Here is a 19,916-nt window from a genome sequence, read left to right on the forward strand (position 1 = left end):
GGGGAAAAAAAAAAAAAAAAAAAAAAAAAAAAAAAAAAACCCAAGAGAAAATACGAGATATGACGAAGACTGGAGTAGTCTGAAGCTTCTAACGAGTCTTTGATAATTAGTAATTACGAATATAATTTATCTTTTTCTAACGAAGCTTCGTCATTATCATGGGATATTATTCTGGAATTTTTTTTCTATCAAGACTGCATTGTTACACGAGAGATGCTATGCTCGGTGATACTTAAATTAATTAAAAAAAAAAAATACACTGTTTATCTCGTAATTGGAAGAGATTAGGTATCAACGTGATATTATGCATTATTTATACGGATAATAATCATCCTTGTACCAGTTGCTATTTACCTTCGGGCATCCGTCATATATCTACGCTTTAGATATTTTTCATAGGTTATCTGATAGATTCATCTAGATTCTTTTTTTTTACTACTTTGGATTTTATTTCGGAACTTTTTTTTTTTTTTTTTTTTTTTTTTTTTTTAAAAATAATAATCATCCTTGTACCAGTTGCTATTTACCTTCGGGCATCCGTCATATATCTACGCTTTAGATATTTTTCATAGGTTATCTGATAGATTCATCTAGATTCTTTTTTTTTACTACTTTGGATTTTATTTCGGAACTTTTTTTTTTTTTTTTTTTTTTTTTTTCTTGTAAAACACTTATTCGTATATTTAGATGATACGCTTCGGTTCAATATCGCGCAATGTGCTGTTTACTTGGTCCGTGCTTCTCTCAATTCTGTTGATCAACTGTTAGCGGTTCTGTTTGCTAGAGGCTCGTGAGATTCTTGAATTTGCAAACAAACAAGATACCAGCTGTTTGCAATGGGCGATTCTTATGATCGTACAGTATATTGCGAATTTAGGCATTGCGCGAATCGCAATGTCAGCAAATCTTTTTTCTTTGTGTTTGTATATATATATATATGATGGGACGCGCTAGGTCTGACGTGCAGGTGTATTTAATGATGAATCATTATGTCATCATTTTAAGCGCATTGCAGCACATAGCGCATAGGTGATCCACCTGTCCTATGTATTATTATGTGACTCAGCATGGACTAACACGTGACTTGTTACTGATAATTTTACAGCGACACGAATATTTGCCGAACACGAACCACGCGGATTACTTTGTTCCAGTGACACAAAAGTTTGTTAACTCCTCGTAAATGTGGTTCCTGGCCAATTTCGTGCTTGCGTCATATCCTTCAAGACGTGGCCATAGGCGACTATCCGCGACGATTAGAGCGAAATATTGATTGTCGGAAATAACAATAGAGTTGCGTCAAATTTATTTTTACACGTATCAGTGTCGGGAGTTGTGAAAGAAAATTTATTTTAATTTTTCGAAATAATTTTTTATTTTTCAAATGCCATCCCGACCCGAATTGCGAATAATAACGAAAGTAATAGTACCTTGTGACTGCTCTGCATAGCATTGTCCCTTCGCCGTGATTTCTACGGTAAAAGTATCTATAACTGTTTTCTGTATGAAATTCCGTGAAAATTTACATTCACTGGACGAAACGTCGAAAATTCGTAAAATAAAATTTTTCCGAAAATTTAAGCTCGTAGAGACGCCCTAAACTCTTAGCACCTTATTTGTCAACCCTTGAATCCATTCGGAATTGCATCATCAAGACCCACAGGCAATCGAACGATGTGTCGTGAATTATTGAACGAAAAATGAAAATATTTATCTCATATCGTAATTGCCAATTGTAATGTCGAATCGTATAATAATTAACGTAAATACATTATGTCGAAGCTACCGCTCTAATAGCGAATGAATGAAAATAACAATGACCAGTTACTCCACAAGAGGTCGCACGGTTAATAAACTCTCTTAAGACCTTAAATAAACGTAGGCGAATGACATTCTGCGCATTACTACGTAAATTGACCTAATCCGAATCACCCATCGTGAAAGTCACGTTCACTCGCAACTCGAGTCTCAACCCCAAAGAGAGAACGTGCTTGTACAATCATCATTCAGCTTTCGAGTCTCCGAGTCTCGTGTTCTAGCAGCGCGGTTGTTGGTTGCGTCGGTGATAACTTTTGGCCTGTAACAACACAAACAGATCCAACGGTGGTGAATAATAATTAGTCCCCGCTGATAAAGTCGGCGCAAATATTTAAGTCAAAAATCACCAAAATGTCATTTACTTCGCCTGATCGTAGATTACTAGTTCACCCTGTACATAATTACTACGTGCCAATCGCCAAGTGAAGGGTACAAGATACACTTTAAACCCTTGGATATTTGTTCAGCCGAGCTTATCGAAGAGCAGAAAATTTATCGTCCCCTTTTCTCGCTGCCTTCGTATATTTCCGAGGAGTATACGTGAAAACAGCCGTTTACGCAATTAGCCAATTGTCTCTGATATCGGAACTCAGCGACGCGTTTACTCGAACTTTCGAGATTTTAAACGAATTCAGTGAAAATTCTGCTTTTTTTTTTTTTTAAATATTCCCGCGCTGATACGAAAAAAAAAAAAAAAAACGCAAACTAGTTCGAAAAATTAATTATTTATGCAGTGATTTATAAATTACAAACCGTACGTTCGAGGAACGTGATCACGTCCATCGTAAGATCCAGTATCGCCAGCTCCGGTTCCACGAAATGCACGGACGAGGTATTAAAAAAAAAAAAAAATTAATATTTATTAAAAAAGCGCATTGTTTATCGTCGATCGAACGTCATAAATAATCGGTTAATCGTCGTACTGCCACTAGAAATTATCAAATTGAATCAATAGTCTCTGAAGTACTCAAGGAGAAATACCTTAAGTCCAATGTCGACGTCTCTTGACATCGATTCCGGCATTATCGACAGAAAAATACGTCAGGCCTACAGTAGCACATATTACTTGTGAAGAAGACTGTCTCTCCTTATCGCTAGTTGACTCTGACATGTTATTGCTGGGCGGCCGTCGGGACTCGAGCAGTAATCTGAACGTGACCGAAGCGAACATACCGCTGTGACGAAAATCGCTTTTCCATTCTTACTCCGATCGACGAATAGCAGGAAATACGAAAATCGTATAGGAAAAAACTTTCTCGTGCCAGTGAACCTACTAGATTCGGGTTATCCCATCGGATATACGTATACACTGAGAAAACGTGAACCGTCTACGTGTCAATCATCAGCCTAATCGTGTTTTATTGAATAATCCTACATTTCCTTGATAAAGAATCCAAACCTCTCGGCGTATCTGTGACAATCATTTGAATACCCGGCAGGCCGCATAGCGTCGCTGATAATAATCTAATCAGTACTTTTGCCCATTTTCAAATCTATATAAGGAAAGCAGCCACGTTCCTCGCGACACTCGCTGTCCCGTTACGAGTCGCGATCGCAATTTTCGCGACACGACGATCCATTCCATCCCTCGAGTAAAAGTCCTCGCGAAGAAACTTTTTTCTTACCGCGCAGCCTTCGCGTCCTTCGACAATACCGAAAGCGGCGGAGAATCGACGCGCGCCGCTCAGACGACTGTCCTGCGACGTGAACGTAGCCGCAGGTACGACGATATCGAGAGTCGTAGCCCGTGAGCGCGAGAGGCCGACCGTTCAAATGCATCGAGACGGTCCGAATACTCTCGGTGGTCAGTGCGTTAAATAAGATCCTGGACTATGTAGACGTTTCGTTGGGAACGTCCGATATTTGAGAGCCTGAACACTTCTTAATCTTAACTTTGACCCGCGATCCGATCGTCGATCGACGGCGAGGCTGTTCAAAGTGGCTTCACTCTTTTAGAATCCAGTTTCATTTATTTCACTCGGCCCGATCAGTGCTCCGATTTGTGATCTGTGCCTGGATCGTTCATCTCGTGGGCCATATACCGTGTGGAAAATAATTCCTGGATCGACCAACAACTTCGCTATGTTGGAGTTCTCGGTGCACGATGTAGAAGTCGGTAGGTAACAAGAAGAAAATTTATCGGAACCAACGAATTGTGACGTCACGAGGACTCTGATATTACGGTGTCTTTGAAAAGTCTCGTTGAAAAGCGACGCGATACTCTCTATTTGGGTCTTGTCCTTTACATTCCTTGGGGGCCAATTAACTCTTCTCGTTTTCTCATGTAAATTGAATTCGAGATTCTTGGCGTTTCTTGGAAACGCGATTAGAGATGCGTCTGTCATCTCGCATTAATGAAGTAAGAGATGGAGATTGCTCCGGTCGCTTTTTTTTTTTTTTTTTTTTTTTTTTTTTTTTTTCTCGTGCACGGATAACGGACGTAATTGTTAGACTTGAAAAAAAGAAATTTTAATGTGACAGTCGAAAACTTTCCGTGACACTTTTATTTTCTTCTTTTGTTAAATTAGTTGAATGTCTTTGCGTCATTGGTCAATGATGGTCACGTGCGATAGATGTTTGTGATAATAAAATTCTATCCGGAGTCTATAACCCTGTTGTGATAAAACGTACGATCGAATTGAAATTGATCGGATCGATACGATTTCAATAATTTATTACAATCATTGCCGAGTTCAATGCACTTTTGCTATGTATCGTAATGACCTGTGGTTCTTAGTAGACCCTTGTGATGCTTATTCCGGCTATGCAAGAGGTAGACTTTTATTCGCGCTATCGATGATAATTCTTTTACGCGTTTTATATATCGCGCGATAACGCTTTTACGCTTGTCAATTTTTTAAATAATTTTACGAGCCAAGTAAAATGCATTTTTCAATGAAGAATCCTCTCGACGGCTAGTGCCAATTTCACACTGACGTGTCGTATTTGACTGTTTATCAGGTGCGCGTATAATCAACGTCGCTTTTTCTTTTTTTTATCGGCATCTGTCACGGATTGGATAAATTATGACTTATCGATAATCCTGAAGATTATTTTCGATAGGTGCCATAAAGATTGTCGGGGTATCTGTCGTTCGACGGATGATAATCGCTTTTTTCGACTGCAATTACAAATTAGAAATTAATGCACTTCGCGTATACTATATTCGGAACGAAGTACAATAATATATTAAACACGGAATAATCGGCTGATAATCAATTATTAAAGATTGTTAATTTCACGCGTTTCGGTGCTCAGGATTATTATTAATAATATCCGTAAAGCCGCAAATGGATATAGCTGTATTGTTCGACCGTAATGACAGTAATGGAGAATAATAAATTTAATGCAAAGTAAACAAGGCATTTGCCGAGTCTGCTGGATCTAGACGGCTCATAAAAATCGTAAGCCATTGTAAGTCTCTACGCGCCCGTTATTCGACGATTTAATTCGTAATTGCACTAGATCAGTCACTGCAAATGCTTTCAAGGGGAATTATTTTTGAGTTTTTATCATACCCGACAAGCGCACCTGGCATTTAATGGTCGGATCAAATAATGCTTGTGATCTGACATTGCCGTTTGCTACATTGCGATTCAATACATATTTTTTCAGTATTTCAGTACATATATTTTTTTTTCGAAAAATATATTTTCTAGCTTTCCATTAATATGGAATCTTTCATATGTTCCAAATGCCTCGTGACCTATGTATATTGATTTTACGTGAAAACGTTAATTGTACAGGACGCGCAGGACGCCGATAACAGTTGACTGGAAATTTTGGATAATTTTATTGTTATCGCGTGACTCGAAGTGAAAATTTCATCTTGCACGATTTTGTGGGTTAATTTAATTAATTTAATTTGGATGATAAAAAAATTAATCAAAGGTATCGTGAGAATTGATATTGGTCCGATACGGTATATTTTACCTATACTGTATTATTTGACTACATGCATGTTGCAAAAATATCTACGAACGCAATAACGTTATCTTATCGACTTTGGTTGCTTATCATTGTTGTAATTTATGCAGAGAAAAAGAAGGTCTGATCCATAATATTTAAATGATTATTTTGTACGTGGCGCTTTCGTACAACGAGACTCAACGTTTGTCTTGTATGTTCGAGCAAAAATTTTGTTCGATCGCGTTATGGTTCTAGTGTGCAATTAATTGAAAGTTGCAATTAAACGACATGTAAAATATTTTGTTGCCAGTGCAAAATCCCTCGTGATTGTTTTACGGCGCTGGATTTAGCACTGTTCGAAAGTTCATACAATCTTTTGCAATTGCGGTAATAACAATTAGTAGTAAATCATACGAGTATAACGCATCATAAAAAAAAAAATTGTAGAAAGAATTTGCCTCGGATGACTCTCCGCTATCTTTCACGCGAATAATTTATTGTCGTCATTGAACAATCGTCTATCCGTTATTGTACTTCATAAAGGGATCATCGTTCATCCCGATACACGCGGTTTCGTACATTCTACAATTTAAAATTGTATGCTTTCAAAGAGAACGTATAATCTTGTCGCCATGATGACGATAAGCTCTGTTACAAAGTAACCGTACATAAACCTGCAGTCTAGACTTCGGACGATAAGAAACTCATGCGCCATAGAAGAAAGTGAAATGAGCCTTAGTCGTTAAGGGAAGTCGCGTTTAACGGGTGACGAGTAGGAAAATATTTTCAAACCATTTTCACCACTAACGATGATTCGTCATGGTTGCCTGTTACGCGTCTACGATTTCTGTTCGAAGTAGTCCGAGGTAATTTTTTTTTAAATCGCATATAAACTCCTGTACTTTGTCGGTTTCGCTACGCGACACAGAAACAACGAGGGATACGACGATCAATGGTGATTAACGAGGAAGCGACACTGGGGAGTCACTTTTCGTATGAAACGAACTGTACCTTTCTATATATCTCCTTTAATAGAGAAGGTCGTGTTTACCTTGAGCGAGATAATTATATTATTTGCATACATTGTATATATATATATATATATATGTATAATAGGTATACGAAATTGGATCACTTTGCTAATTTATTTCAATTTCCTTGTTTCAGCAGTTTCCACAGCCGTCGAGGATGTCGGGGATGGAAGTCCCGTGTACGACAATGAGACGAGTGAGTAAAACCAACGACTAAAGTCTAATTCGTAATGTAATGTTCGCTTGGTACCTTTGTCAGAATATACGTGAATCCACTGGGAATTATTTCGTGCACTGACACTTAATTTAAACAGTTCGTTTATGTGCGAGGAATGGACTCAGTCATTGACTACGTTTCCATCGTCCGGGAGTTAAGTAGGAGTCGTGCACAAGGTTTGAGTAGAATGCGCGCATACGTTCTTTAAATGGAGACGTAGTCACTGCGATTACAGGGATACCAATGTTTTCAAACAGCTGTTGCGGTTTACCTATGTCGTTGCCTACAGTCGGTAATGCAGACGCTATCGCGTGAACACGCTAGTGGAAATTCTCTTGCCGTATATGGATATAAGTTTCTTTACCGACGCTGACAATCAGACGCAGGTAAAGTCATTCGTCAGTACCCACCTGTTGCCTCGAGTGCCGATAACGTACGCTTATTACCTGCTGTAGAAATAATCAGACACCTGACGATCAAACCAACAACAGTTGACTTCTCTATTGGTAGTGTTTATCGACTGGCTCTTGCTCTGGCGTCGCTCTGCCGCTATAGTCGTACGGATCACCATACTTCTCTCGAAAGCATTAGACTCCGGTGTAGACGATTATTCCCTTCGCAACCGTATTGCTTTTGGTTTTCTTCGAAATTACAAAAATTTCCAGAACCCCGCTGACTTTTCCACAAATGAAAATTCTTCCGTGAGCATTATCGTACTTTAATATCAATAGCAAACGGGTAAGTTCAATTGTAAGTTAACCCTTACGGCGTTAGCAATCAGCATTACTTGCTACCACCAGCTGCTTCCTGAGTACGATCAGACTACACGTGACGGTCATACGTTGCACACTTACGTGACCTGCAGTGAGTACCTTAAATCTTGACAGGTGTTTCTTATGTATGCTTTATCAATATTTGTCTAAAATATTGGTTATTGCCTTTAAGAACTTTGAACGAATTTCAACAATTATTATACAGCGATACGATACAGAATCTCTCAGAGAACAAATTTTATATACGAATTCTGTACTTTCTTATCGCTCTTTGCGTATACGACCCCAAGGCATATTAACGTTGACGGTGGAATATTTTTATTTCATTAATGGTCAGACGAAGAATACAAGTACTAAATTTCTTTCTAGCTGATTCTCTCACCCATTTAATGAATGAATCCACTCAGGAAATTAATCGAAGACATCTTATCGATAATCTTTAATGTCGATTATCGATGATAGATCGTAACTTTATTTTAAACGTATTATCAGTCCAATTTCCTGTCGCAACCACATAACTGTTATTATTACGAGCGTGCGAAAGCAAACTAAAAAAAAACAATAATAAACTGCAGAAGAGATAGGACAAGAATTCGATGCATACAACGGCTCGCGCAAGCCATTAATTTTTCTTATCAATCGATGCATCGACGCAACCTTATCGTGAATTTTCTAAAACGATCAATAACCAGTCCCTAGAATTCGATAAGTTTCGACGCTCCATGGAAATTGTCTGTAACGAGTAAAATTACAGGTCATACAAAGATAATTCTATCGTGTTTACTTTCACCCCGAAGGACGAAGGTTATTCGCGAGCAGGATTCTTTTTTTTTTCTTTCAAACGAGCAATTAATTAACGATTACTCGCGCGATAGCCGAGTACACTAATAGAACGTAGGGGAAACAAATAATTTCCATTTATCAAACACTCTAACCCAAGGTCTCGATTATTTAATCGTTAATAAAAAAAATAAATAAATATTCAACAACGTTGAACCCATCGACACTATTGAAGCTCAAGATGAACCAGGAATTATAATTTTCCATTGGAACGTTAAACGTAAGTCTAAATAGATTGTAATTAATAACAATTCGTCAGTCCCTGGGACGTCATATCCTCTCGAGTAAAAACCGTGACGTCAGTCATTTAAGTAGAATCAGAGAGCTCGAGCCATATCGCTGTACACGATATACCCTTTTTCCCACGAATATAGTATAGAAGCATATAAATATATATATATATATTTGTCTGCCGTTATATATATATATAACGACAGACAAATTTTCGTTGCATCGCCGTAGTCTATTTTGAACAACGGAAGTTTAACCGCTACCTAGAATAATTACTGTTAAGAAAAAAAAAATAAAATAAAAAAGTATTCTTTCATATGGTTCGGGCTACCCGGATGATGATACACAGTCTCGCCGTGTTAAAGATCAGCACCTTTCACGTGCAACGAGCTGTAATCCAAGAGGAAGAACACGCTCTCGTTTTACAAGGTGCACGTGTAGACACGTTCGCCATCTTTGGTGCCTTCCTCTTGGAACGGATGATCGATCCAAGATGTATCAGGCGGACTCAAGTATCCTCTGTACATCGCGAAGCATACAAGGACGTTAGGCGGCAATGCGCGAGCCTATACGATATCAACGAAATCTCGGTTTCCACGTGATATTTCACGACGTTTAATCGGCATCCAAATATCATCTGCTTGTAATATTTATCGACGCTGCGTACACAGCCACAAAATTCCCGGTGACTTTTAACTTCGATCCGATCTTCGCTGGCACAACCATAAATTCCACGTTGGCTTCTCACCATGGCCCACGGAACAGCAGAATCAAGTATAACGGTTGGCCTCGGACTGCCTAGCAACAAGTTCGGCGACTCTGGGCAACGTCCTCTCAAAAGCCTATACGACGCCATACGAGAGGATCGGATGGCAGACGACAAAGAATAGCCACAAGATCCGCGTAAGGACTTTTGGTGAATTTTTTTTTTTTTTTCATTTTTTTCTTTTCTTTTTGTTTTATATTCATTTCTCATTCCTTCGCTGAAATAATTTTTTTTCTTCTATCCCTTGATTTTTTTTTTTTTTTTTTTTTTTTTTTTTTTTTTTTTTTTTTATCAGACCTTTACAACGCTCTTTTGACATTCGCCGCAGGAATTGCTCGTTCACAGAGTCCGACGGCTGGCGTCGGTATCTCATTGGATGCTCGCTCTTTATCGTATATGTCATGCGAATTCCCTGAGACGCCACTGCTGGATATCGATAATATTTTTTTCCACGATACCAAGTCGCATTAATTATTAATTGCGCGATGTCTTTTCTAAGGACACTCGAAGACTTTTGTTGACGCGCAAAACTACCGAGGAATTAATACTATTTGTTTGCGATACACGACGCTCCTACGTTACGACGGTTGAACAATAAAATTCGTATATGGTCTTTTGCGGATGTGCGTTCGGGCTAATAAATATTTGTTTGTTTCGAACGTGTGTAAAAATACATGATCGTGCGTCGAGTATCTAGTCTGTTTTCGTGTACTGTATATTCATATGCTTTTGATCAATGCTGAAAATATATGCAAAAACAGTAAAATCTGCCAAATACTCAATATTTTTTTTCACTATCATAAAATTTGACGAACGTATAATTTATTTTTGTAATTCCCCCTCCCCCCCAAATTTTCAGTATTTATCTCACTGACTTAATCCTCCCTAGTACTTTTTGATCGGACAGTCATGCTTGTTATATCTGTATCTCATACTTTCCTGACATCTAGGACGTTACAATATGCTCCAAGTAGTTTTCCGCGGATCATCTTATCACCTCGTCCCGCGCAATCAGCTTTCCGCCTCACGTTTCGTAGCGCAATATTTGTATCGTTTAAAGTAGCATTGATAATATCAGGTTGAGTCTGTCGATTGAAATTGGTCGATTTCGTTCGCGAAAAAATTTGATGAATAAATTTTATCATACATCCCGCAACTACTGTTTCGCCGTAAATTGGAGCAAGGGCGACTTTAAAATGTCTTTGCGTTTGCGGCAAAGCGTACTTTCAATGCCAGAGGAAACAGCAGGCGGATAAAAATTTTGCCAGAACACGCCAAGACAAATTGCATTCGCGCTATTTTGTAATCGTGGAATCCTAGGAATTGCCGGGACGAATATAATGTCGCGCAATTGATAAGAAACGCGCCGTGTCCTCGCTTCGTTATTCAAACTTAAAGATCGTCCGGTGGAAGACGGCAACTAGTGAAATTCAAGTTAGCTAATGTCCATTACCCAACGCTTGTTACGTTTACGCTGTTATTGAACGGCGTCGCGGTGCCCGCGTCGCGCTACGGTCAAGGGTGCCTATTTCACTATATATATATATATATATACATATATATATACATATATACAATACACCTATCAATATATGCAACAACATTGCGCTTTACCGTCAACCTACCAAGGACAAGTTTTTGTTCCGCCTATATATATATATATACGCACACGTAATCGATAGATTTATAGGAAAACATATATATATACATATATACAATACACCTTTACGCTGTTATTGAACGGCGTCGCGGTGCCCGCGTCGCGCTACGGTCAAGGGTGCCTATTTCACTATATATATATATATATATACATATATATATACATATATACAATACACCTATCAATATATGCAACAACATTGCGCTTTACCGTCAACCTACCAAGGACAAGTTTTTGTTCCGCCTATATATATATATATACGCACACGTAATCGATAGATTTATAGGAAAATTGTTACCGTATTAGGGATGAGAATATTTCGCACAAAGATCATTCGATTTGCCGTTGCATTGCTGCTCGAATGATCATTGCACTAGAGTCATTTAATTCCTTTATCGAGTCAATATAGTCTCTTGCTGTTTACTGCGACGTTTATTATCTCCGATCAAGCTGTTTGCACGCTCATTAGCTACTGTTGCATTTTCTTTCGAATGCCAGTCACTTGACGTTGCAAATTTTTATAAAATACATTACACATGTTTTTTTTTTACGTTTAACAGGATTCACGGGATTCATTGTTTTCCCCGCGCAACATGCAAAAATTAGGTCGAACTTTTCAGCGCGCTCGAACAATGCTCTATCCAAACGGAAATTGATCCGTTGACTTCCGTTTCACGCGGACTTCGTTCCGACCTGCTAAGCTCAAGGACGTTTCGATGCTCGCCGGACGTTCCGAGCGCTTGAGTGGAACAGAGAGAGGAAAAGGGTCGGCCGATCGAAACGCGCTGCTACACGCTAATTCGATGAATAACATGTCCTGCGCTGTTTGCCAGGAATGTCAACCATGTCCGATTGCCGTTCGGGATAATCGATTCGGAATGATTGGCGTTCTGGCGCTTTTTATGGTTATCGAACACACTCGCTCAGAGGACAGAACAAATAGCCAGACAGACGACCGTAAACACGGATCGGATTGGTACGTCAAATTAAATTTTTTTTTTCATTCGCTCTGGTATCGCTGGCAATAAACAAAAATTGCACACAAGTCGATTTCGCGAAATCTACGTATACTGCGGGAGCAAGGTAGCGTTAAGTACTTCTTCCCGTTCCTCTTATGAATGACCATCACGTTTTTCGATACGACGATCAGATATCGATCGGCTCGCCGATCCTTTTCTTTGATTCGATACCATGGCCATTCTATACGAGAATGTTGTGGTTATAAATAAATCTTTTTTTTTTTTTCGTATTATTATTTTCCACTTGGAGTATGCGACTTGGATAATCGATAATAATAATAATTTTTGAAATTCCTTATTCTCTCAATAAAACTCGAGCGGGCTATAATCTTGGTGGTTTTTAGATATCAGACTTATTAATTGAGTTGCGTATAGACTGTGTACTAGATGTATGACATGTCTGCAGACAGCGTAACCACGTGGAAGCACGCCTCTCGGTGACGCAACTGCGTGATCGTTCCTATCAATGTTACTTTCAGGGTATTTAGGAGCTACGTGTAATTACGTCAGAGAGCGAATATTTTGCACGCTCGTTCTGCACGGGTTAGGCGACGGGTAGACTTGTGTATTTTTATTAATTTTCTTCTTTTATTCGATCACCTCGATACTTTTCACACTTTGATTTTGTACCGTGGTACTTTATAGCAGGAGCAATGTTCCTTATTGACTTTGACAGATTATCCGGACAGAACGTTAATTGCATTAGCGAATCTGGCTGACGAAGCCAGATGCTTTTTTTTTGCTTTAGTCTTTGAACTACGGCTTTAAGCTCAGTGCTGTCTGCAAATTCAAGTTGAGGGTCGTGACGGGATCATTGAAATCCTAGATTGACGAATCAAAGTTTCACGTGTATCGTTCATAGGCAATTGTCACACTTTCGATTTTTGGACTTGAAAAGATGATAATTTTTTTTTTATTTTTACATTAAATTTTTGCGTTTCTAATAAATTTAACGCACGGCACTCACGTATTCAGCAGTATCGCGTGACCTCGTCTACGTATCTCCTAGACGCTCTACGCATTGCGCATTATACGCATACCGACACTAGGAGACCTTTATTGGTACAAGAAAAAAAAGAGATGGCCGACACAAAGATTGCTTATTATTAATTTTCCGAACGCGAACCAGCGTTATGAAGCATCGATACCGATAGCGTCCATAATTAATTACACTCGGCAATTTTATCATTGATAAGCCACGTCTGGGCCTTCTTCGTTAATAATTAACCCGCTCCGGGCGTCCGAATTAATTAAAGCACAACAGTCGTTTTCAATCGCTCACAGAGACAGTCTCGATCTCGATTGATATTTTTCTCCTCCCTTTTTACTTACGGTTGACTTTATTATTATCCGTAAGACATGCACCTTATCGTTCGCGCTGAGATTTTGTCAATCGACATCGATCAAAATTATCAGGTTCAATCCGTTTACGCCTAATCGCTTAACGACTCTGCTTGCATCATCGTTAATAAATATTTTCCCATTGAAAATATTATCACTTACCAATATTATTTTTGCTAATGTCACACCTGCGAATAATTTGTTTACGTCGTTGCAAAAACTTCTCCTCTTATCGGTATCACGAATCCCATCCGTAACTATCCTTCCAGCCTATACCCGCAACATTCAGCCTCTAAGACGACTGGCTCCAATCGTGAATAATGAATGCATCATTTGCATGGTGCCAGCGCAATCGCTCCTCCCGCCTCGAGCAGGCCTGGGAAACCTGGCTTGAAATGGCGCAGCTACGGTAACTAGCAGCCTTCGCATCCAATTTCGTTTATTTTCGAGCACTCCGAGGTTTCTCGCGTGCGTCGCTCCGTATTCCCAGTACCGACGGCAAGTCGCCCTCCGCGCAGTCTACATCGCATGTAGTCGGTACCAGCTGCTTGCACCCGGAGTGCACTCGGGCACCGTAGAGGAGATGCACCGATGCACCGATGCACCGATGCACCGATGCAACGCATAAGCGCCACTTACGCCTCTCGCCAGGCACTTCTGCTGATGTGCACAACTTTATATTTTAATATCTGCCGGTCAATCGGATATGAGGACGGATTGCACCGGTGACCTTGGCGCATACGGTTATCGTGTAACTTTTCAGGGTCATAACAAAAATTTGTATCGCGTGTCGCCGGGGAAACTCGCGATCGATAATTGGTTAAACGACGTAATTGCCAGGTGCATATTTATCGCGATAATTTTTGTTTTCAACTTAGGAAACGATCGGAGATCGATAGATCCTTCGTTAGCTATTCAATTAGCTGTAAGGCGCTTTTGACTGGATCCATAAAGGGGTGACAAAAAAATAATGGAAATACAAAATTTTTCCCCTACTACGAATTGTCATTGAATAAGTTTACGCAGTCATTACGACTTGTGGTAATCGATGTGTTGATGAGTTATATATATATATATATATATATATATATATATATATATATATTATCTGTATATCTGTATCTGTATTTTGTATATAGCAGTCCCAGCAAAGACTGAATGAGCGAGTGTGCGAGTTCTCTAATTACATTACGTAACAGTGTCGGCCAGTGTTACGCGACACTATCACCAGGCATAGACTTTCAGTATTAAGAGATAAAGAAAAATAATGGGGCTTTGATAACGTCCAAATTACACGGCGGGTGGTAAAGACCAAAGTTTCTTGTTCGCAAGACGTCTGGATGCAGAGGAGGTCATTGCCACGATAAATACGTGGAATCTCAGGACTGTTTAATTCGGTCTCAGCTCCGAAAGGTCCAATAGAATTACGAACGTAGTCGACGTACACGACGTGCCGTAAATCGTGTGTTCGATTATCGCCTTAATTCAAACGGTCGTTCGGTGTCGCCTGTCAAAATGGTTCACGTCACTTTCTCTCGAGCATTAATACGCTTATGTGCTTTATGCAAAGGATAAAGTAAACCGGAATAAGGTAAAGCCGTTGAATAATTGTTACGTGGACACTGTAGGTGGTTCGTTGAAATTATTGGTAATTAACTCTTTCCCACGTGGCTAATTATATAGGTGGGGGGTGAAAAATTCAGCATCCCCCTGGACCAAAGACAAAGATGCTCGTGACGCTCGCCGACAGACGCCACTGTACAAATTGTCTCTCGTGTATAAACGTGACGTTGGCGCACCGCCAGCGCCACAGCCACATGGCGCTGGAACGATGGAGCTCAGGGATAAAATTGATCCCACGATAATTGGTCATTATCGGATCGACGACACGAGTTCCCAGCCTCCCCGTTAGTTCCTCGAGCCTCTATCATTGGCCGGGCGACGGAGCGCGTCGTCTCTTGATTACGAAATTATTGTTACGTATACAATTCATCTGGCGCCTTAACGGCACATTGATACTTTCCTCTATGCTCGGGGAACCTTGAACATTTATATTCTTTGCTGACGATACGTTCGGTTAAATGAAAATGAAAAAAAAAATTTTTTTCACATTTGCAAAATAATCTTAAGACGTATAAATAATGCGACTCGAGATTTCGTATAGTAATTTTTCTTTTCGATCGGTTTGTCTCTTCGCTCGATCTATAGGGGAACTCTGACTTTGGTTGGTTTTGTCTAAGATACGATGGCCATCTCTCTTCTTTAAAAAGACCGTAGACTCTGGATCTGACTGTAGCGCTGAATTTAAATAGGGGATTGCTGCTCCCTCGTGATAAACGCATGGAACACACACGCGCACGTGGTGTATAAATAAACGCGTGGCCGGCTAGAAATAATGGAGCCGCGGTTAGTCGAAGGCAGCATCTTGTATCTCTCTCTCTCTCTCTCTCTCTGCTCTCTCTCTCTCTCTCTCTCTCTCTCTCTCTCTCTCTCTCTCTCTCGCTCTCTCTCTCTTTACTCTCTCTCTCTCTCTCTTTACTCTCCGAAGTCTCAACTTCTGTGCACTCGAATATATATACTTGATCCAGGCCACTCGAAAATAGTCGCTACGCGCATTTAGGGGTAACCTATTCGGGTGGTGCGATACGCAGTGACGCACGAAACCGCCACATGGATGTGCGCCCTGATGACTTCTTGCATCTGAGTTTCCCCTTGCGTCGATCTCATCTCGTCCTCTCGACCTAACGACTCTCCTCGAGCTCATTATTATTAGATCGTTCCAATTCGTCGATACGCGTAGCTTCGTGTCTATTGTGACACTCGGTCTCTTCTTGTGACGTCATTCCGCGGTGAGACTTTCCGATGCATTATTTAAGGTGACGCTTTTTTTTTTTTTTTTTTTTGGAATATACCTGCCAACGTTCCTTCCGGGAATACCTTTTATTTCAGAAAACACCAGAATTGCGACCATGTTATTTTATGCTCTGTTCATACCCACTGTTTTCTGGACTTTGCATCCCGAGCGTTTACCTCAAAAGCACTAATTTTCTTGGAAAAGAATTTCCGCTTACTCGACAAAGACATGCAACGTCCCGGCTGACATCGTTGTCCTCATGTTTTTCTTTGACTTTGAAATTTCTTATAACTCGTAATTACATATTTTTTTTTTCGAATTTTTCTAAAAAAAAAAATGTATTTTGTCTAAAGTTTTTTTTTTCGATTTTTTTTTTTTTTTTATTTTACTCATCGTCATACACTTTCTCTAGGATCTCGTATAGTCTTCTTCTGTATTAAGTTAACTATGTCCATTTTTTTATTGTTTCAGATTCCTTTGAATCCTCCTCACATCTCGGTGAGTCACATTTGTCATTGTGAGAGGTGCATTTTTCTTCTCTTTTTACTGGCATGAAATTTCACGGCTAACCATATACCCGGGTACAGACTTACTAACCATTCACGTAAATCCCTAATCGAAGTCTACCCTAACGATTCACTCCTGTCGGATTTCATCCCTTGAATATTTCCCATGTACATAAAGCCACGGTGTATATGCCGCAAGTCTTGCTTTCAGTATACCAATGCGATTCGGTCATATCAGACGGCCTTATTACAGGACTCTTACTCCTGCCTTACTCTACAAGGAATGGATCGCTGAATGACTAAGCCTTTGTATACTTCCACGTGTGTAACCTATGCGTACGCGCCCGTTTATTTTATGCTAATCTCGAGCATTCGGGTACGGATTGCGGAAGAGTTATCGCATACAAATAAGGCCTGGGGCAATTCTCTCTACCTTATACGTACAGCGAGAACTTGAACCAGTCCCGCGACACTTAGAGCATTTCATGAAAATCCTTGCAAATCAAACATTTCAATGTTTCGCTGTAAAGTCAGTACAATTGGCTATAGAATTTATTTATTTCATACCTTCCGTCAATTCCCACAATTATCTATCCAGCATCGTACTAATCACTGTATATATTTCTTTCAAGTTCGTAAAAGGTATTATGACCATTGCAGAAAGTATTGCGTCATTATACCGCGCTACTCTTTATACACGAGTCAGCCTATGCACACCATACACACACCATATATGTATATAGATTGGTGTTTATGCAGATTTGTACAGTATATACTAAGTATATAAGGATCGACGTTAATTCGTACTTTCCTTTATTGTCACGTGGGTCGATCTATTTTCTATATACAAAAATAATTCCTTCGTATCGAGCCGACGACGCCGTCTAGACTGTGTATTTGGATGACGTTATCGGCGACGATCACGTCCCTTTTAGACCGTCGTCCTTGCGGCTAGAATATTTTAACGGCTTAGATTGGCCACGTCTATCGAAAATCCTTCGTTTCGGTAGCCGGCTGAACTTTCGTTCGACATGCAGGCCAAGGAGTCTGAAAACGTGGCCGGACGTTACTACTGCCGTGTGCGTATCCCGAGAATTCCGAAACGCGATCTACGTTGACGGTTGGTACAGGATGTGGCTCAGTGGCGAAAAAGAAAAATGTTTAATCGATCAGATTTTAATTTACCGTACGAGTCTATTTTTTCTCGCAGAAAAGCATTGAGTATAGTATGAGCACGAGTATAGTCGGTTTATAAGCCGCGGTGCTTCATTTATTTTCGGCTTGATTATAATCGAAGACGAACCCCAACGTAACTCCACGTTCCGCTTACTTTTAACGATCTTCAAGATCGGTCGTCGGTGAAACACGCGAAAAGTCCACAATGTGCTGTATCGATTATTGATCGAAGCTTCTACCATGAAATTGATTGATCGGACCGGGTCTGGGTTTACAGTTCCTTGTAATTTGTACTGGTAATTATAGTTGGCGACTCTGCTATTGTTACTCGTCGACATGTAAACAGTGCCTTAAAGCCGCGTTCCCCTTTTGCACCACGTGGACGTTATAAAGAGTTTACGATCGAAGCCTAATTAAACTAACTCGATAATTGCCAATTGGATTTGTCGCGGTACGTGTTACACAATTTTACCAGTTAATTCGTTTCCGTCCGTTTGTGCTCTGATGGAAATTTCGTTCGAGTTGTGGTTTTTGTCATTTCTTTACATTTCCATTGTCATCGGTATCGAAGAATGGTCGTTCGGATTCCATCGAGACACCACTGACAATGCTATCATTCGATTAAATACGTATCACGGTGCACGGTCTTCGCACGTGATATTCCTGCAATGTCATACGGGACTCGGATGGTTGATTTTTTCAAAATAATTTACATTATTTTTGACAATATTTAAAAATTCAGAGACACGCACACTCTCCAATTTTGTACAGTCCAATTCTTGGGTCTATGGCTCCAAGCTGCCTTTCAGAGAAATCGACTTTCATTGGCTATATATACCGATACAGGCCTCTGTATATTGTATATACCCACTAACGTCGCGCATTGATACTTATCGCAAATTATAGACTCGGCACGGTCACCACTTTACCTTTGCAAAAATAATACACGCTCTCGGCTCGGCTATCACGCTGGCGGCATGAACGTCACGCATGACTGTCGTTATTATCCTCGTGGACCCGTATCGACGCCACCATTAACGATCCTCGATCCGTACGAGTCGCTGCGAAAGACTTTTGTCAGACTCGTCTAATGCCAAACGACTATCCTATATCTGACGCGTCCGTCGGGTATAACTGGATCGCACTGATATCGACTCTCTCTTTTCTATCTCGGGAAAAAGTGCTCGAGCTCAAAATTATTCTGCGTGACTTATAGGGATTATTCTCGCAGTTCATCGTTCAAGTAAAACTTACCTTTTTCTTTTTACCTTAATCCGACAATTTTTTTCCCCTCCACCTTCCCCCTCCCCACCCTTACAAATACCTACGGCAAATGCTTGCAATTTCTCCTGAACCTCCGACAAGCCAAAGTCTCTGTGTCAATTTTACGTTACTTCACGAATTCATATTACACCAAAACGAACCCTCTTAATATCTCATATTTAACTATTTTTGGCTTTTCCCCATTATCAGTTGTGCATTCCCACGTGGTCGGTTCGTGTCTACCGTAATCTAAGACGTGGCAGAGAATAACCACGGGAGCACGATTACCCTTCGTGGACATTTCTGGACACGTGGAGTCCGTCCCACAGTGTCAGCCGTCGCAAGGAACTCCCATACTGCACGGATCGTATGTGTCGCGAAGCGTCTCGTGGCGTCGCGACGCAAGTCAGCTAATTTTGTCACCTGGCTTTACACGCGTCGTCGAAGCATTAAACTCATCGTGACAAAAGTCAGGTCGATTTTATAGAAACTGGTTTACGTTTTCGTGAGGG

General features: G+C 40.1%; 2 protein-coding genes and 1 long non-coding RNA gene across 20 annotated transcripts in view; 1 reads left to right on the forward strand and 2 right to left on the reverse strand.

The window, feature by feature from the left end:
* Positions 1-452, reverse strand: part of LOC107272882 — a 44,483-nt gene extending 44,031 nt beyond the window's left edge. Inside the window, exon 1 of the mRNA XM_025090212.1 lies at positions 355-452. Coding sequence (XP_024945980.1) covers positions 355-371 — 17 coding nt within the window. The 5' untranslated portion in view covers positions 372-452. The remainder of the gene's footprint in view (positions 1-354) is intronic.
* LOC107272877 overlaps positions 1-19,916 on the forward strand; it is a 95,783-nt gene that overhangs the window by 45,520 nt on the left and 30,347 nt on the right. For 3 of the 18 annotated variants that reach the window (XM_015750482.2, XM_015750488.2, XM_015750483.1), the window contains exons 2-3: positions 6,898-6,954; positions 16,931-16,957. In XM_015750482.2, the coding sequence (XP_015605968.1) occupies positions 6,898-6,954; positions 16,931-16,957 (84 nt within the window). Of the gene's footprint in view, positions 1-2,622; positions 2,651-2,990; positions 3,935-6,894; positions 6,955-16,930; positions 16,958-19,916 lie in introns of those variants that run through there. The other 15 variants (XM_015750485.2, XM_015750493.2, XM_025090211.1 and 12 more) reach the window with 11 other exon arrangements.
* LOC112495124 lies at positions 633-7,206 on the reverse strand. The gene is made up of 2 exons (XR_003061363.1): positions 7,009-7,206; positions 633-2,077 (listed from the first exon to the last, which is right to left on the reverse strand). It is a non-coding gene; the product is annotated as an uncharacterized LOC112495124 (long non-coding RNA).

The sequence above is a fragment of the Cephus cinctus genome, unplaced genomic scaffold (assembly GCF_000341935.2).
Source record: "Cephus cinctus unplaced genomic scaffold, Ccin1 Ccin1_scaffold1310, whole genome shotgun sequence".
In the NCBI taxonomy this organism is placed as follows: domain Eukaryota; kingdom Metazoa; phylum Arthropoda; class Insecta; order Hymenoptera; family Cephidae; genus Cephus; species Cephus cinctus.